At 41.9% G+C, this 18,854-nt stretch overlaps 1 protein-coding gene across 1 annotated transcript; it reads right to left on the minus strand.

Annotated features, from left to right (window-relative positions):
• Positions 1–1,921: 1,921 nt before the first annotated feature.
• LOC133636790 (heme transporter hrg1-A-like) lies at positions 1,922–18,048 on the minus strand. The gene is made up of 3 exons (XM_062030441.1): positions 17,702–18,048; positions 14,106–14,273; positions 1,922–2,423 (listed from the first exon to the last, which is right to left on the minus strand). The coding sequence occupies exons 1-3, from the start codon at positions 17,829–17,831 to the stop codon at positions 2,287–2,289; spliced, it is 435 nt and encodes a 144-aa protein (XP_061886425.1). The 5' UTR covers positions 17,832–18,048; the 3' UTR covers positions 1,922–2,286.
• Positions 18,049–18,854: the final 806 nt, after the last annotated feature.

Consider the following 18,854-nt stretch of genomic DNA (forward strand, 5'->3'; position numbering starts at 1 on the left):
ATTACTAAGCTGCAGAGAGCGCGTGGCAGCTGACAAACACGCACCTTTCATGCAACTAAGAGACAAGCTGGCTTTCTAAGGGAAAGACATTGAGCAACAATATTCTTTCTTTTTTTTAATTATCGGCCTGAAAGTTGCGGCAGCCCAAACCGCGCAGTGACTTCAAAGTGCAGATTATTGCATTTATTGTTGCGATAGCCATCTTTTTCTACTTGAGTCATCTTTGTGGCCAAACCCCCCCCCCCCCCCCCCCCCTTTTTTTTTTTAACAAGAAAAAAGACATGTTGCGAAAGAAAAGAAGATCAACTGTAAAATGTTTACTGGAGTGGACAGACTGAAATCTTTTATCCAAGTTTTTTTGGAAAAATAAAATAGATACACAATATACTTCCTTGGCAGTAGAAACTTCTGAAGAACAATATCTTTATTTTTATGTCCAACTTACTCGGTTTTAATTTAACGGTTTTAGAGTGTTTTTTAATGGCAACGATGAAACGTGCGCTGAAGACTGAATAACCATGTAAGTTGTTTTTAAATCGGTCGATATTGATAATTATTGGTACTTTTTATGACCTAAGGAAAATGTTAACAGTTCTATTTGAAATGTAACCGTCCTCTGATTCTAATCCCCTCAGCTATCAAGGAAGAAAGGAAAGGAAATGTCAACACAAGCATGGAAAAGCATCAATCAATGTAAACACAGCTCTAAAATCACAATAAACACTTAAAAGGAGCCATATGTAATAATTTCATCATTAAATGATATGTCAAAAGGCATTAATAAATAATCTTTTCCAATACCTCTATAACTTTTTTTTGGAACAAGAAAAAAAGACATGTTGCAAAACAAAAGGTAAAATGTTTACTGGACTGCAGAGACTGTGGAAATAAAAAATAAGGAATACACTTTTTAATCAGGCTGATCATCCTAATCTTAAACTCTTGTTTTCTTATTATATGGTATGGTATATGGTATCTTATTGTACATGGTAATTGTTATATATGTTATAGACATAATATATCTGTATATATAATATACTGTACACATATTATGTATATATTCGTATATATCCGTATATGTTATATTCTATATCGCTATATTTAGTCTATTTATACCTGCATTGTCCTTTCCATCCTTACACTTTCCATCATTGTAACTGAGATCCTTGTGGATCATTGAAGTTTGTCTAAGTCTAAGTCTATTTTATTGTGTTGTTTTCTATCTTAATTAATATTACTACTATTATTCTCTCAATGTTGTGTTTTTATTAACTTATATATGAAATCCATCCATCCATTTTGTACCGCTTGTCCCTTTTAGGGGTCGCGGGGGGGAGGGGGGGGGGGGGGGGGGGGGTTGTGCAGGAGCCTATCTCAGCTGCATCCGGGCGGAAGGCGGGGTACACCCTGGACAAGTCGCCACCTCATCACAGGGCCAACACAGACAGACAGACAACATTCACACTCACATTCACACACTAGGGCCAATTTAGTGTTGCCAATCAACCTATCCCCAGGTGCATGTCTTTGGAGGTGGGAGGAAGCCGGAGTACCCGGAGGGAACCCACGCAGTCACGGGGAGAACATGCAAACTCCACACAGAAAGGGATTGAATTCAGGACTACTCAGGACCTTCGTATTGTGAGGCACATGCACTAACCCCTGTACCACCGTGCTGCCCTATATATGATATATTTATAGCTTATTATACTGTATGTTTTATACAATTTTTTTAGATGGTCTTAATTTGAGTCATTGTCCAGTGTGGAGGCCTCAAAGGTGCCATGTTTTGTTTTTGTTTTGTTATTGTCAATTTGTGTTTTCTTCTCTTCTAATTGTGTTTGTTTGTTTTTGTGTCTGCCACTTGCCTGTGCATGCAAAGTGCAATAAAAATATACTTTGATTTGATACTGTGCAGAGGTTTGGTCAAAGGAGCATTTTATTAATGGGTGCTTTATCAGACGGTGTAAAAAGAGCAACACAAAGTGGCATAAAAGTGTTTGATCAGGAGGATTTTGATGCATGCACTTTTTTTACCCCCCCCCAAAATCGTCCTTTCTTGCAAGGTTCAGTTTGCATAAAAGTCATTGTCCGCATCAAAAATGTCCTGTCGTACCTCGGCCATGAGGACTTCTTCCATCAGCCCGGTGTGGATGTCAGGACATTGTTGGAGTGGCGAGGGCCCCTGGTGGCAATGAGGTGAAACTGCAAAGGCACAGCAGTGACTGACAGCAATTTGTTGCTCCGCCGGGCCAGCATCTTCAAGGTCGTCCATCACGTTCTGCGTCAGAAGTCACTGAGGATGCTGATGTGGGCGAACTCTTGGCGGTAGCGGTGGGAGGAGAGAGCGAGCAGGGAGGACCACTTGAGGGTCATGAGGCTCCACACGCAGGACAGGTAGAGACTGTGAGGGTCCGTCAGGGCTGCAGGGAGACAAACTCTCATCATTAAGATACAACTACACTTTATTTTCATAGTGCACTATTAAAGTGTACACATATTTAACAGCTCTAATGTTTCCAGCGACTTCTTAAGTTATTTTAAGCATGTCATTACAAACAAAGATGATTAAATAATTTACAAATATTTATTTTGACTGTAACTGTGTTGCTCATTCAGATGTTACAAACATTAAAATTATTATTAAATGTATTAATTAAAAAAAAGGAAAGGCAAAGTGCTAAAGAAAACAATTCACCTTGTTTATGTATTTAAAAAAACAGTTAAAATAGCAACAAAGAAAACAAACAACAAAACACAAAATCTAACTTACTCAAAAAGAAAATCATTTAGTGATGTTTAAAAAGCTGCACACTGATATATTGATTAACAGTGTTAGCACTCTAATAAACTCAATGTATAATATAATATCTTAAAATGTTGGCTATTTAATAGATGTTATGTTTCATCTTATGATACCTGTAAGTGTGTGTGTGTGTGTGTGTGGGTGTGTGTGTGTGTGTGTGTGTTCTTGTATTTCTACCCTTCTTGAGATATGAAGAAGGAAAAGTAGCTTCCATATGAGGAGGTGTGAACAAGTGAGGACATAAATGATGGTCCCAATAACATTGCATCTAAATAGAGAGCCAAATACTAGAGTCCGTGAACATTGCCCCAAAGTCAGGATTTTTTTTTGTTGATTTACCGTATTTCCTTGAATTGCCGCCGGGAATATAGTATTCGCCTGCCTAGAATTACAGCCGGGTCAAACTCGTTTCGCAAAATAATTAGCGCATGCTTGGCACTTCCGTCGGGTCGAATATGAGTCATTAAATGACTCCCGCCTCCTGGTGGTAGAGGGCGCTTGTGATCCTTCTTGCGACTACCAGTACTGCAGAAGACCGGTGCTGCAGAAGAAGACAACAAGCAGCAAGCGTGAGCAGTGATCGTTTGCTTGCACTTTTACCACGGAGGATTACATATCTAAAATAAAACCGTTTTCTAAACTGGACTTTCAATCGAAGCAGGAGGTAATAATTAAAGGAATATCTCCAGAGACTTTTAAAACTGAAGAAAGATAAGGAAGACTGCCTTTGATCAGAAGCAGCTGCACATGAACATCATTTATAAGTAAAGGTGAGACCATAATAACGTTTTTTTTATTAAATGTGCTTTTCATGATAAGGTAAGCGCCGGAGTGAGAAGATGTTTTAAAATAATTAGCGCATGCTTGCCCATCCCGCATGCTTTTGGTAAGCGCAGGAGTGAGAAGAGGTTTTAAATTAATTAGCGCCCCGGCGGCTATTCAATGAAATACGGTAATGTGCATACAATAGTAAACATTGACAGGTGCAAAGGCAGCAATGTCACGTGGGGGGTCGCAGCTCACTGCGGGGTCGTTCTCCCAGGATGCAGAATGGACAACTCCGGACAAAGCGTGAAGGCAGGAGTATGATTTATTGTCATAAATACTACACATTACAAAAAGACAGGAACCAAACAAAAGGAAAGTGTGCCGTTCGCACGAGAAGCTAAAGAACACAAACTTAGCACTGGAATCATGAACTAGAAAACTTACTAGCTGTGGCATGAATAAACAAATCTTACGTGGACCAGGCATGAAGCGAACAAAGAAGCCAGGCCGACTGACTGGCAAAGGCAGGCTTAAATAATGCGTCTGATGAGAAACAGGTGAGCGTCCCGAACACCAGAGGCAGGTGAAAACAATAAGCAGCCATGGCAACCAAACCAAACTCAGAGGTGTCACAAACAGGAACTAAAGGAGTCCATAACAGAAAATACAAAAACATGATCCGGACCACGGATCAAGACAAGCAATATATGATAAAACAAGACGGCAGCTAAAGGAGGACTTCCCTATTCATCCCCCAAAAAACCCGCCAAGCTGACTTTTGTCATAATTTTGCCAAGTAAAATTCCGATCATTATTATAATATTGCCAAAATTTTAAAGTTTTCTTATAAAATTGTGACTTTCGTCGAGTAAAATTACAACTCTTTTCATAAAATTGCCAACATTTTAAGCTTTTCTTGTAAAATTGTAACTGTTATTGATAGGGATGATGTTCGAAACCGGTTCTACCAATTGTTCGATAAGAAAAGAACCGATTCCATGGATTCGAATCCCTTTTTGAGAACCGGTTCCCATTATCGAATCCACTATACCGTATTTTCTCGACCATAGGGTGCACCGTATTAAAAGGCGCCGTGTCAGTTATGGGTGCTGTTTCTGTATTTAACACATAAATAAGGCGCAGTGTATTTTTGGGCGCAGGCATGGTCAAACATACGCTATCTTAAAACATACGCTAGCTTAAAACATACGCTGTCTTAAAACATACGCTATCTTAAAACATACGCTAGCTTAAAACATACGCTAGCTTAAAACATACGCTAGCTTAATTCATACGGTATCTTAAAACACACGCAATCTTAAAACACACGCTAGCTTAAAACATAGGCTAGCTTAAAACATAGGCTAGCTTAAAACATAGGCTAGCTTAAAACATACGCTATCTTAAAACATACGCTAGCTTAAAACATACGCTAGCTTAAAACATACGCTAGCTTAAAACATACGCTATCTTAAAACATACGCTAGCTTAAAACATACGCTATCTTAAAACATACGCTAGCTTAAAGGCCTACTGAAATGATTTTTTTTTATTTAAACGGGGATAGCAGATCCATTCTATGTGTCATACTTGATCATTTCGCGATATTGCCATATTTTTGATGAAAGGATTTAGTAGAGAACATTGACGATAAAGTTCGCAACTTTTGGTCGCTCATAAAAAAAGCCTTGCCTGTACCGGAAGTAGCATGACGTCGCAGGTTGAAGGGCTCCTCACATTTCCCCATTGTTTTCAATGCAGCGAGAGCGATTCGGACCGAGAAAGCAACGATTACCCCATTAATTTGAGCCAGGATGAAAGATTTGTGGATGAGGAACGTGAGAGTGAAGGACTAGAGTGCAGTGCAGGACGTATCTTTTTTCGCTCTGACCGTAACTTAGGTACATTGGATTCCACACTCTCTCCTTTTTCTATTGTGGATCACGGATTTGTATTTTAAACCACCTCGGATACTATATCCTCTTGAAAATGGGAGTCGAGAACGCGAAATGGACATTCACAGTGACTTTTATCTCCACTACAATACATCGGTGAAGCACTTTAGCTACGGAGCTAACGTGATAGCATCGGGCTTAACTGCAGATAGAAACAAAAGAAATAAGCCCCTGACTGGAAGGATAGACAGAAGATCAATAATACTATTAAACCCTGGACATGTAACTACACGGTTAATGCTTTCCAGCCTGGCGAAGCTTAACAATGAATCAGAATCAGAATCAGAATCAGAATCGTTTTATTGCCATTGTTTGAGAACGGGTTCACAAACTAGGAATTTTTCTTGGTGCAAACGTGCGACATAAAACACATATAACACATATTTGGTATAAAAAAGAGCTGTGACTGAGCTATCAGATAGACTTAGAAGGGATTCAAGGAATTCAAGGAGCTGCTGTTAGGAGTTATTGTTCATTTGCCTGATGGCCGAGGGGAAAAAACTGTTCAGGTGGCGGGAGGTGTGGGTCTGGATGGAGCGTAGTCTCCTGCCTGAGGGGAGAGGGGAGAATAGTGTGTGTCCAGGGTGAGAAGAGTCAGCTGTGATCTGACTCACACGCCTCCTGGTCCTGGAGGAGAACAAGTCCTGGAGGGATGGGAGCTTGCAGCCAATCACCTTCTCAGCAGCACGTACGATGCGCTGCAGTCTATTCTTATCCTGGACTGTGGCGCCGGGAACCACACTGTGATGGAGGAGGTCAGGATGGACTCTATGATGGCTGAGTAAAACTGCACCAGCATCTCTGTCGGCACCTTAAGTTTCCTCAGCTGCCGCAGGAAGTACATCCTCTGCTGGGCCTTCTTGATGAGGGAGCTGAGCTCCCACTTGAGGTCCTGGGTGATGGTGGTGCCCAAGAAACGGAAGGAGTCCACAATGGGGACGGGGGTGGGAGAGTCAATCAGGGTGAGGAGGGATGGTGGGGCTGTGACTTTCCTGAAGTCCATGATCATCTCCACTGTTTTCTGGGCGTTCAGCTCCAGGTTGTTGAGGCTGCACCAGGACGTCAGCCGGTCCACCTCTCTCCTGTAAGCGGACTCATCGCCATTCGAGATGAGCCCGATGAGGGTGGTGTCATCCGCAAACTTGAGCAGTTTTACGGATTGGTGACTGGAGGTGCAGCAGTTTGTATATAGGGAGAAGAGCCAGGGGGAGAGTACACAGCCCTGAGGAGTACCAGTGTTTGTGGTTCAACTGTCCGAGACAATCTTCCCCAGCCGTACGTGCTGTCTTCGGTCTGTCAGGAAGTCATTAATCCAACTGCAGAGGGAGTTGGGCACGCTGAGCTGGTAGAGCTTGTCTCGTAGCAGTCCAGGGAGGATGGTGTTGAAGGCAGAGCTGAAGTCCACAAACAGGATCCTAGCGTAGGTTCCTGGGGAGTCCAGATGCTCCAGGATGAAGTGGAGGGCCAGGTTCACTGCATCATCCACAGACCTGTTGGCTCTGTAGGCGAACTGCGGTGGGTCCAGGAGGGGGGCGGTGATGTCCTTGAGGTGGGGCAGGACCAAGCGCTCAAGGGACTTCATGACCACAGACGTCAGCGCGACCGGCCTGCAGTCATTTAGTCCTGTGATCCGTGCTTTCTTGGGGACAGGGACAATGGTAGAGGTCTTAAAGCAGGACGGCACGCGGCATAGCTCCAGAGAGGTGTTAAAAATGTCAGTGAAGACAGGAGCCAGCTGGTCCGCACAGTGTCTGAGAGTGGAGGGGGAGACACCATCCGGCCCGGGGGCCTTCCGCGTATTCAGCTTCAAGAACTGCCAGCGTACATCCTCTTCTTTGATGGAGAGGGTCTTTACAGTCTTATGATGTTTTTGGAGTCCTGTGATGTCATTGGAGTCCTTTAACTCCTTTAATGATGTGCTGGCATTGGTGGGGAGGGTGATGGTGGGGGGAGCATGGCTTTGATGAGCTGAAGGCCGTTCATGACGACAGTAATGTGTGTTGAGGCTTTGAGCGAGAGTCCGGTCATTCAGGGCCTGCGGGGTTTTGGGCTTATAGTTCGTAAGGGCCCTTAGACCTCTCCAAACTGCCGCAGAATCATTGGAGCGGAACTCTTCCTGTAGACGGTTAGAGTACACAGATTTAGCTTTCTCCACTTCCCTGGTGAAGTGGTACTTCGCTTCTCTGCATGTACTTCGGTCCCCGCTTCTCCACGCAGCCTCCTTCTTCTTGCGCAGCTGTCGGAGCTTGGGTGTGAACCAGGGCTTGTCGTTATTATAACAAACCCTGGTGCGCGTTGGAATGATGCGCGCCTCATTGAACTATATGTATGAGGTCACAGTGTCCGTATACTCGTCCAGATTGTTCGTGGCCGCTCCAATTGCCTCCCAGTCTGTCGTTTCCCAACAAGCATGCAACTCGTCCACAGACTCGGCGGTGAAACACTTAATGTTCCTCATAACAGGTTTAGCCAGTTTCAGTCTCTGTCTGTATGAAGGGATTAAGTGCACCATCACGTGATCTGATAGTCCAAGAGCAGCGCGCGGGAATGCATGAAAAGCCTTGCTCAGTGTAGTGTAGCAGTGATCCAGCGTGTTCTCCTCTCTGGTCGGGCATTTAATAAACTGTCTATACTTTGGTAATTCCTGGCTCAAATTTCCCTTGTTAAAGTCACCAAGCACGATAACAAGAGAGTCAGGAAAAGACCGTTCCACATGTAAGATCTGTCCTGCGAGCGCGCGCTGAGCGTCACGCACGTCCGCGCCGGGCGGGATGTAAACAGCCACGAGAATGAATGAAACAATCTCACGCGGTGAGTAAAAGGGCTTACAGTGGATGAAATAATATTCCAGAGAAGAAGAACAGTGTCTAAAAATGACAATCACGTCTGTGCACCAGCTATTGTTGATAAAGAAGCATAGTCCCCCGCCTCTTTTTTTGCCAGAGAGCGCCGCGTCTCGGTCCGCGCGGAGGAGATGAAAGCCCTCCAGTTGAAGCGCGCTGTCCGGGACACTTGCGCTCAGCCAAGTCTCCGTGAAACACAACACACAAGATGAGGAGAAGTCCTTGTTCCTTCTCATCAGCAACGCTAGCTCGTCCATCTTGTTGGCAAGTGAGCGGACGTTGGAGAGGAAGATGCCTGGTAGAGGCGTGCGTAATCCCCGTCCGCGAAGACGGACAAGTGCGCCCGCTCTCTTTCCTCGTCGATGCGGTTTCCCTCTTTTGATCGCAGAATGGACCAAATCCGCAGCTGACGCTAAGATGACCGGTAACAAGTCCATAGGGATGATGGATCTGATGTTCAGTAGCTCTTCACGGGTGTAAGAGCACCCGGAAACACAATTTATGTACAAAAACAAACAAAACAGAGCGCACGAAAGCGCCGAGGCAGCCTTCATCGGCGCCATGATGATGACAATGCTGTTGCTAACGACGCCATTGAAGCTAACTTAGCTAAGGGACCTCAAAGAGCTATGCTAAAAACATTCGCTCTCCACCTACGCCAGCTCTCATCTGCTCATCACGACCCGTGCTCACCTGCGTTCCAGCGATCGACGGCGCGACGAAGGACTTCACCCGATCACCGATGCGGTCGGCGGCCCGGAGGCGGAGGAAGTCAAGGTGAGGACAGCGGTGCGGCGGCGGGCGTTGTAGCTTTCGACGACACCCCGGCCGCCATCAGTCGGCAAGAAACATATATTTCCCCAAAGTTACGTACGTGACATGCACATAGCGCCACGCATGTACGGGCAAGCGATCAAATGTTTGGAAGCCAAAGCTGTAGTCACAGTAGCGCGTCTGCTATCCAAGTAAGTCCTCCTAGTTGTGTTCCTGCAGCCGCCGCTAATACACCGATCCCACCTACAGCTTTCTTCTTTGCAGTCTCCATTGTTAATTGAACAAATTGCAAAAGATTCACCAACACAGATGTCCAGAATACTGTGGAATTTTGCGATGAAAACAGAGCTGTTTGTATTGGGATACAATGGGGTCCGAATACTTCCGCTTCAACCCTTGACGTCACGCGCAAACGTCATCATACCTAGACGTTTTCAACCGGAAGTTTCCCGGGAAATTTAAAATTGCACTTTATAAGTTAACCCGGCCGTATTGGCATGTGTTGCAATGTTAAGATTTCATCATTGATATATAAACTATCAGACTGCGTGGTCGGTAGTAGTGGGTTTCAGTAGGCCTTTAAAACATACGCTAGCTTAAAACATACGCTAGCTTAAAACATACGCTAGCTTAAAACATACGCTAGCATGCATGGCCGCTGTTTTAAAAAGGCAGCAGGAGCAAAGCTGAGTTGGGTTGTACTTTATTGAAGTATTTATCAATGTACTCACATTATTTTTTGATCAATCCTCATCCACAAATCCATCAAAGTCCTCATCTTCTGTGTCCGAAATGAACAGCTGGGCAAGTTCTCCATCAAACACGCCAGATTCCCTCTCCTCATTTTGAAAGTCAGTCTAGTTGACCATTAGCATAGCAAGCTAGCACAACAGTAAAAGCCGACTTCTCTCACCTGAAACCTTCACCCTTTAACGGCCACATGCCGTCCCCAGTCACGTCCGCCTTTCCTCCATATAAACAGCGTGCCGGCCCAGTCACATAACATCTATGGCTTTTGGCACACACAACCTATCTGGATTCCCTATGAGATTCGATAAGAAATCGGTTCGATAAGAGGATTCGATAATGGCCTCGAACTCGATAATTTCTTAACGAACTTCATCCCTACCCATGATGTCTCTCCGGAGGGGGGGGGATTTACTCGTTTTAGCCATCCGTCCATCAGGTATGGCTGTTTTCTATGAATAGTAACTTGACGTTAACAAGTACTGTATTTTCTGCACTATAAGGCGCACCGGATTATAAGGCGCACCTTCAATGAATGGCCTATTTTAAAACTTTGTTTATATATAAGGCGCACCGCATTATAAGGCACATAGAATAGACGCTACAGTAGAGGCTGGGGTTACGTTATGCATCCATTAGATGGAGCTGCGCTAAAGGGAATGTCAACAAAACAGTCAGATAGGTCAGTCAAACTTTATTAATAGATTACAAACCAGCGTTCTGACAACTCCTTTAACTCCCAAAATGAATAAACAGCTGTTTTATTATTTTCCCTGAGGAAAAGTCAGTGATGTGGTGTTTTGTTTATCTTTTAACAACAGCAAGGTATAACATGTAGTGCAACATTTATATCACATAGTGGAGGGGAGGCTAGACTACTGCAACGCACTTCTTGAACATCCAGAAGCTGCAATACATACAGAATAGTGCTGCTAGGATCCTGATGAGAGTGCGGAAATATGACCACATCACACCAATTCTCAAATCCCTTCACTGGCTTCCTGTTCCACTCAGGATTAGGGTTGTCCCGATCCGATATTTGGATCGGCGGCCTATATTTGCCAAAAAATGCGTATCGGCAAGGCATGGGAAAATGCTGATCCAGATCCAGTTTTTTTAAAAAACCGGTCCGTGTTTTCCAACGCACCGATTTAAATAATACATTCCACTTTTCTGCTGCTCCCTAATTTCCGTTCCGCATTTTCCAGCACACCTTCAACACATCCACAGGTCTGTGTCCTAACCGTCCTAATCGGAAGCGGATGCCGGTTCACGGTTCCGAAAGGCGAGCGGAAGTAACCGGTAAAAATGTCAGCTGTGTGGGATTATTTTACCCTACAAAACGAAAAAGATGAAGAGGTGGCGTGCAAAACATGCCACAATAAAGTCAAGCGTGGTGGTAAAGTTGTAAGACATTTTAATACAACAAATCTGATCAAGCATTTAGCGGAATACCACCGTTAAGAATATGAAGAATTTCTAAAGAAAACCGACGAAAAGAAAAAGAAAGGTCCTACCCAACTAACTCTGACAGAAACGTTGGCGAAGCGTGACATACTGCCACTGAACAGTGCTAAAGCCCAGGGGATAACTAGAGTCATTGCCGAGGAAATCATTCTGGATGATGAGCCGTTATCTCTCGTGAGTAAAGTGGGCTTTCGACGCACCATCCAACACATCTCCCCATTATGCTCGGACTGCAGTCAGGGGGGGGCAACAATTGAAGGGAGTGTATAGATAGTTGTTTTTTTTTAAGTTTACACTTGTTCAAGAGCAAGTATTGATGCTGAGTTATAGACATGTTATCCCACTCAGGTTGTTTGTGTTTTTTGCTTTTTTAAATAATGTTTACAGCATTATTTGCACTTTAAACTGTTCACTTTTTTACTGTTCAATGATGCCATTTCTGTTTGTCATGTATAATTTTGTCTATTTTGTGTTTATCCTTGAATAAACAGGTCAGTTTCTTCTTACCAACCATTGTGTATTATTCAAACTCACCTAATTCAGCTGGCTAGTTGTTATCAAGAGTACTAAAACCCTTTTCAAAATGAATCTGACAACTAAGTAGGCTAAATAACTTTAAACTTTAATACATGCTCGGATAGGCCAGTATCTAGTCTATAAAATCCGCTACACCTTCCTGATACCGAAGTACATGTCAAACTACTTCCTTAACGTAAATGACCGCCATAACCACAACACCAGGGGGAGCTCCACTAACCACGTTAAATCCAGATTCCGAACTAACAAAGGTCTTAACTCATTCTCTTTCTATGCCACATCAATGTTGAAAAACTTATTCGGTGTTACCATTTAGTGGTCAATTGTACGGAATATGTACTTCACTGTGCAGCCTACTAATAAAAGTCTCAATCAATCGGCCAATATCGGTATCGGATCGGGAGTGCAAAAACAACATCGCTATCGGATCGGAAGAGCAAAAACCTGGATCGGGACATCCCTACTCAGGATTGAATTCAAAGTCTCCCTGCTAACCCACCAGTGCCTCCATGGAAATGCCCCCCTCTACCTCAAAGAACTACCGGTATTCACCCCCAAATCCTCCACACAACACCTCCGCTCTGGACAGGCTAACCTCCTCCAACCTCCGAGGACAAAGCTACGAACAATGGGAGACCGGGCTTTCTGCTCCGCAGCTCCCAGTCTGTGGAACGCTCTCCCTGACCACCTGAGGGTACCACAGACTGTGTATGCTTTTAAAAAAGGATTAAAAACCCTTCTTCTTAAAAAAGCCTTTTTTTATATATATATGCATACTAGTTTTAGCTATTTGGCTGTTCTAGTTTTTTATTTTTATTTATTTTTTGTTATCTTTTTATTTTAATTTTTTTAATACACCGTAGCACTTTGAGGTTGTTTACTCAATGTAAAGTGCTTTTACAAATAAAATCTATTATAATTATTAACTTTTCCTCGATTCAATAAACACGTAAAAAACAGTCTGATACTGTTACGGTAAATCAAACGTTAGTGCAATCACAATATAGTAACAATCGAAATAGTGCAGAGCAATAACAATATCAATAACTCAACGTTGCTCAAACATTATTGTCACACAACACAACACACAAAATAAACATGTAAAGCTCACTTTATTAAGTTATTCCTCATCCACAAATCCCTAAAATTCTTCTTCTTCAGTGTCCGAATTAAACAGTTGGGCGAATACGGCGTCCAACATGCCCAGCTCCGTCTCGTCGAAGTCGTCATTAATGGAGTCAGTGTCGCTGCTGTTGTCTAGCGGTTCAATGACAATTCCTGCCTTTCTGAAAGCTCGGGTTTAAACTCTGCGTCGTAAGCGTGTCTCTTAAAAGGAGCCATTTTGGGGTATTTACATAAACACACAAATGGAAATGAAACGGCACGCCTCGCGCAGTCATATATCCCAGCATGCACCGCGCACTTCTTCTTCTACGAGGGAAAATGAAGTCAGCGGCTGCTTACCGTAGTTGCGAGACCTGTTGTGGCTCAATGTTGGTCCATATATAAGGCGCACCAGATTATAAGGCGCACTGTCAGCTTTTGAGAAATTGGAGGTTTTTAGGTGCGCCTTATAGTGCGGAAAATACGGTAGCCTAATTGGTTGCTACGCAACAATTGAGACACTGTGTCGGGAGAAGACTTGAGCGCGGGACAAGTATGTATTTAGAATGCATAAAGTATGCACAAAGAAGAATGCACAAAGTATGTATTTAGAATGCAGGTCTATAGCGCGGGGTGGTATACTGCCTTTATCCAATAATCATACGAAATATAAGGCTGGGGAAAACAAAACAAAAACTGAAACCAATGCATTTCTATGGGCTTGCTGTGCAGGACTTGAGAACAGTTTTCTAACCCTCTGCGGAAGCCGCATGGTGGCAGTTGTTTCCATTGGGCTTTGCTCCGTTAAAAACAATGGAGTTCTAATTGTTTGTATTGTCGCTCCGCGTCCGGTCGGCGTTGGCCTTAACGTACCCCTTACCGTCACCTCGTACCCCACTTTGGGAAACACTGATCTACATCTACTATATGATTTGTCTGAGTGGTTGGACAGGACAGACTGAGAAAAAATAAATAATTCAAATCGATTTTGATTTTTTTAAAATCGATTGAGAAACCTTACAACTAAGAATCGCGATTAATCTGAAATGTTTTTGTTTTTTTTGCCGCCCCCCATGTAAGCAGTGACAATCAGGGCTGACTTACACTGGTGGTGACGGATGGCGATGGACAGGAAGGTGATGAACGCTACCACCGCCAGCACAGAGAAGAAAACACCCACGAAGAACAAGAACTTGAGACCCTTCAACCAGGTGCGCCAGTGGTCCTGCAAGTACATGACGTGGGTGATGAGGGTCCACAGAGCCAGTACACCTGAGGGACAGAAAATACAGCTTTTATGTATTGAATACAAATAAATCAATGTTCACTATACAAACTCATATTTTCAAATGTATAATAAATGTTCATTAATCAATTAAGTTAAAGTGTGAAATACTTTAACTAATTACATGAAAACTATTTACCAAATTATTTATTTAATGATTAATTGATATATTTAATTGACTTTTTAATGTTTTAGGTTAGAGATGTCCGATAATGGCTTTTTTGCCGATATCCGATATTCCGATATTGTCCAACTCTTAACTACTGATTCTGATATCAACCGATACCGATATATACAGTCGTGGAATTAACACATTATTGTGCCTAATTTTGTTGTGATGCCCCGCTGGATGCATTAAACAATGTAACAAGGTTTTCCAAAATAAATCAACTCAAGTTATGGAAAAAAAATGCCAACATGGCACTGCCATATTTATTACTGAAGTCACAAAGTGCATTATTTTTTTTAACATGCCTCAAAACAGCAGCTTGGAATTTGGTACATGCTCTCCCTGAGAGAGCATGAGGAGGTTGAGGTGGGAGGGGTTGGGGGGGGGGGTAGCGGGGGTGTATATTGTAGCGTCCCGGAAGAGTTAGTGCTGCAAGGGGTTCTGGGTATTTGTTCTGTTGTGTTTATGTTGTGTTACGGTGCGGATGTTCTCCCGAAATGTGTTTGTCATTCTTGTTTGGTGTGGGTTCACAATGTGGCGCATATTTGTAACAGTGTTAAAGTTGTTTATACGGCCACCCTCAGTGTGACCTGTATGGCTTTTGACCAAGTATGCATGGCATTCACTTGTGTGTGTGAAAAGCCGTAGATATTACATGATTGGCCGGCACGCAAAGGCAGTGTCTTTAAGGTTTATTGGCGCTCTGTACTTCTCCCTACGTCCGTGTACACATCGGCGTTTTAAAAAGTCATAAATTTTACTTTTTGACACCGATACTGATAATTCCCGATATTACAATTTAAAGCATTTATCGGCCGATAATATCGGCAGTCCGATATTATCGGACATCTCTAGTTTAGGTATCTTTATATTTATACAATTACATGTTATGTATTTAATGGCCTTGTATTTCCTTAAGTTATTAAAAGTACCATGGAACTGCAACATTAAGTGATTGTACAAATTAAACACATAAGGGAAAAATAGGATTATTCCCTTATTAGTATTGTTCAAATTGGTACTTCAATAACTCATTAATTAGTTGAATAAATACAGTTCTATAATTAAAACATTAAAACCGTAATTAATAAATAAATCATTTAAAAATAATTAAAAAGACAATTACGAATCATTAATACATTACTTTGAAAATAGTTTAAAGACAATTATTTATGATTATATTTCAAAATTGGGTGAACAAATGGTCAGTTTAAAAAAAAACTTGTATCACTTGCTTCAAGACACCATTAGTCACCAATCAACTCCACACAATCACACATTTGATTAATACAAACTTTTAATATTAACATCATTGCAGTCTTGCATGGTTTCATAAGTACACACATTCATAACTTCACAGACACCAAGTGTGATCACAACATGACACAATGTGATCACAACATGACAAAGTGTGATCACAACATGACACAGCAAGTTGCCAGAAGCTGAGTCGGTTCTACGGAAATGCAGAACTAGTTTTAGTCCCGGGACAAGGTTACAGGGTTCAAGTCCACAGTACAGCAGTCACACACGTGTGATCTGGATTACACAACGTGCAAAGTCTACAGTGTGTTTATAGGAACCTTCTAACACGGTGTTTCTTAAGCATAGGGCCGTGGCCCATTCTTGGGCCGCCAAAAAATATCTGTTCCTCAGCTGTGGTCCGTATAGGCTGCAGCAATACTCTGTTGTAATACACTTGTCCACCACTTGTGGCAGTAACGACTATCTCAAACAAAGTCTGGAGCTAAAGTCATAGAGAAGATTCTAAAGTGCAAAAATTAGGATTAAAGTTGGGAGACTATTTTGATTTGCACTTTAATTTTATTGAGAGTTTAGTTAAGAAACATATTCATTTTTAATTTAGTTTGTATTTTATGTAAATGTATTTTTAGTCAGTAATTTAGAGTCCCTTCTTATTACGGGGGTCGGCAACCCGCAGCTCATTAGCGCCGCCCTAGTGGCTCCCTGGAGCTTTGTCAAAAATGTACGAAAATGGGAAATTTTAATATGGTTTCTGTAGGAGGACACAAACCTTCCCAACTGTTACAAATCCCACTGTTTATATTAAACATGCTTCACTGATGACAGTATTTGGCGAGCCTCGTTTTGTCCTACTAATTTCAGCGGTCCTTGAACTCACCGTAGTTGGTTTACATGTATAACTTTCTCAGACGCTGCCACAGAAAGACATTTTTTATGTCACTCCTTTAATCTCATTTTGCCCACCAAACATTTTATACTGTGTGTGAATGCACAAAGGTGAGCTTTGTTGATGTTATTGACTTGTTGGAGTGCTTATCAGGCATATTTGGTCACTGCATGACTGCAAGCCAATCGGTGCTAACATGCTAAATAGGCAAGCTGTATGTACATATTGCATCATTATGCCTCATTTGTAGGTATAGTTGAACTCATTTAATTTCCTTTACTTATGTCCTCTGTGTTTTTAAAGTATATTTGCATGTCTTATGACACATTATATGTATGTAATATTGGCTGCATTTCCAATAGTTGTTTGTGTGCGATCTTGTTCCAGACCACAGCAAACGTTACCCAGCTCACAAAGATTGTAATACATTTATTAGAAGAAGACGTTTCCTTTAACCTGGACACACACATCTATACCTTTGGCCATTCTAAGTCAGTCATTTCCAGGAGTTATCTCACCCTCTGAGAAGTTTTACTAATGTTTTCCAATGTTGTAAAATGTGTAGAATAAATATTACATTTCAACATTTCTGGCAAAGAAGATTTGTGTCAGCCTGCCACACAGTCATTTTGATAGTAGGCTAATATAGACACTCACATCATGTGTTGTCTTCATTATAATACTTTTATAAGACTTTTACAATCATTTTGATAGTAGGCTAATATAACTAATATAAACACTTACATAATGTGTTGTTTTCATTATACCATTTATTTAAGGCTTTAGAGAAACACCTTTTTATTTTTATTTTTGGTCCAATATGGCTCTTTCAACATTTTGAGTTGCAAACCCCTGGGGGAGTACTACTTCTTCTAATTTTCTAATTAGCCTGACCTAAGCCTAAGGTTTATATGTTAAAAACACAGGGTTTCATAGCATTCATATATATATATATATATATATATATATATATATATATATATATATATATATATATATATATATATATATATATATATATATATATATATATATATATATATATATATATATATATAAATATATGTGCTGTAAAGCTGAGAGCTGGTGTTTACCTGACAGTCCTCCCATGGCTGCAGTCCACGGCTGTGTGTACACGACATTCCACACCATGAAAGCAGACAAACCCACCAACACGCCGACCGAGGCGTAGGCGACACTTACGCACGTTTTGTTTACCGCCATCTTGACACAAAACGAGACGACATAAAAGAGAAGTTGAAGGTGCGGGAGAGCGGCTCTGAAAACAACAATGTCAACTCGGTCTGCAAACAGGCTCCTGGTGACACTGGTGTCACACTAAGTAATGTCCGCCATGGCACAGCGTTGAGGTGTTTACTTTGTCGCCCTGACGTCGAATAAACTCTTCTTCCAATGTTGTCACAGTGTGTGAACACAGCGCCCTCTAGTGGCGCAGGGAAGAACACCTTCCTATCCTCCTAGATGCCTACTAAAATCCGTTTCATTTATTTAGAGCAGGCGAGCTACTTTTTAAGGGAAGGGCAAAGACAGCGTTTGATTTCCCATTTGAAAATGAGCAGCTGCTCATCAAATGTAAGCGTAAATTCAATAATAATACAATATTGTTTTCTCAACAACAAGGTGACGTAGTGCAGTTACAGAACAAAGATGACAGCCCGATATGCAACATTTAGCTACAAAAATAAGCCATTTAGAAAAATCGAAACCATCAATATAGGTGCCATGATTTGCAAAAAAGAAAAGCAAAAAAAACCTTGCAGAATTAAAGTTTGACTATTTGTTGTAAATAAGTGATCAATGTAGGGTTGTACGGTATACCGGTACTATAGTACCGGTCCACCTCTAAAAAGTACCGGTTCCCCCTTTTTTTTAAACGGGCATGGCGGCGCATCATCACGTGGTGACATTGCTGGTTTTACGAGCAGAGGAGCATGTTCGGCAGCGAGCACACACAGAGTACTTACAAGCAGACAGTGTGTAGACAGAAAAGGGAGAATGGACGCATTTTGGTGTAAAAAGTAAAGATAAAGGTGAAGTTATAACACTGAAACACCCTCAGGAAGAGGTGCTTTAAGACATGGCTAGCTAGCTAGCGGCTAACATCCATCCTCAGTGTTTTAGCTATTTCTAAAGAAATAATCCTGGTCTCCATGACGACAAATAAAGTAAGTTTCTTACAAGTAACATTATCACTGCAGGATGAAGAATAGCTAAACATACTTCACT

Source organism: Entelurus aequoreus, linkage group LG01 (assembly GCF_033978785.1).
Source record: "Entelurus aequoreus isolate RoL-2023_Sb linkage group LG01, RoL_Eaeq_v1.1, whole genome shotgun sequence".
Classification (NCBI taxonomy): domain Eukaryota; kingdom Metazoa; phylum Chordata; class Actinopteri; order Syngnathiformes; family Syngnathidae; genus Entelurus; species Entelurus aequoreus.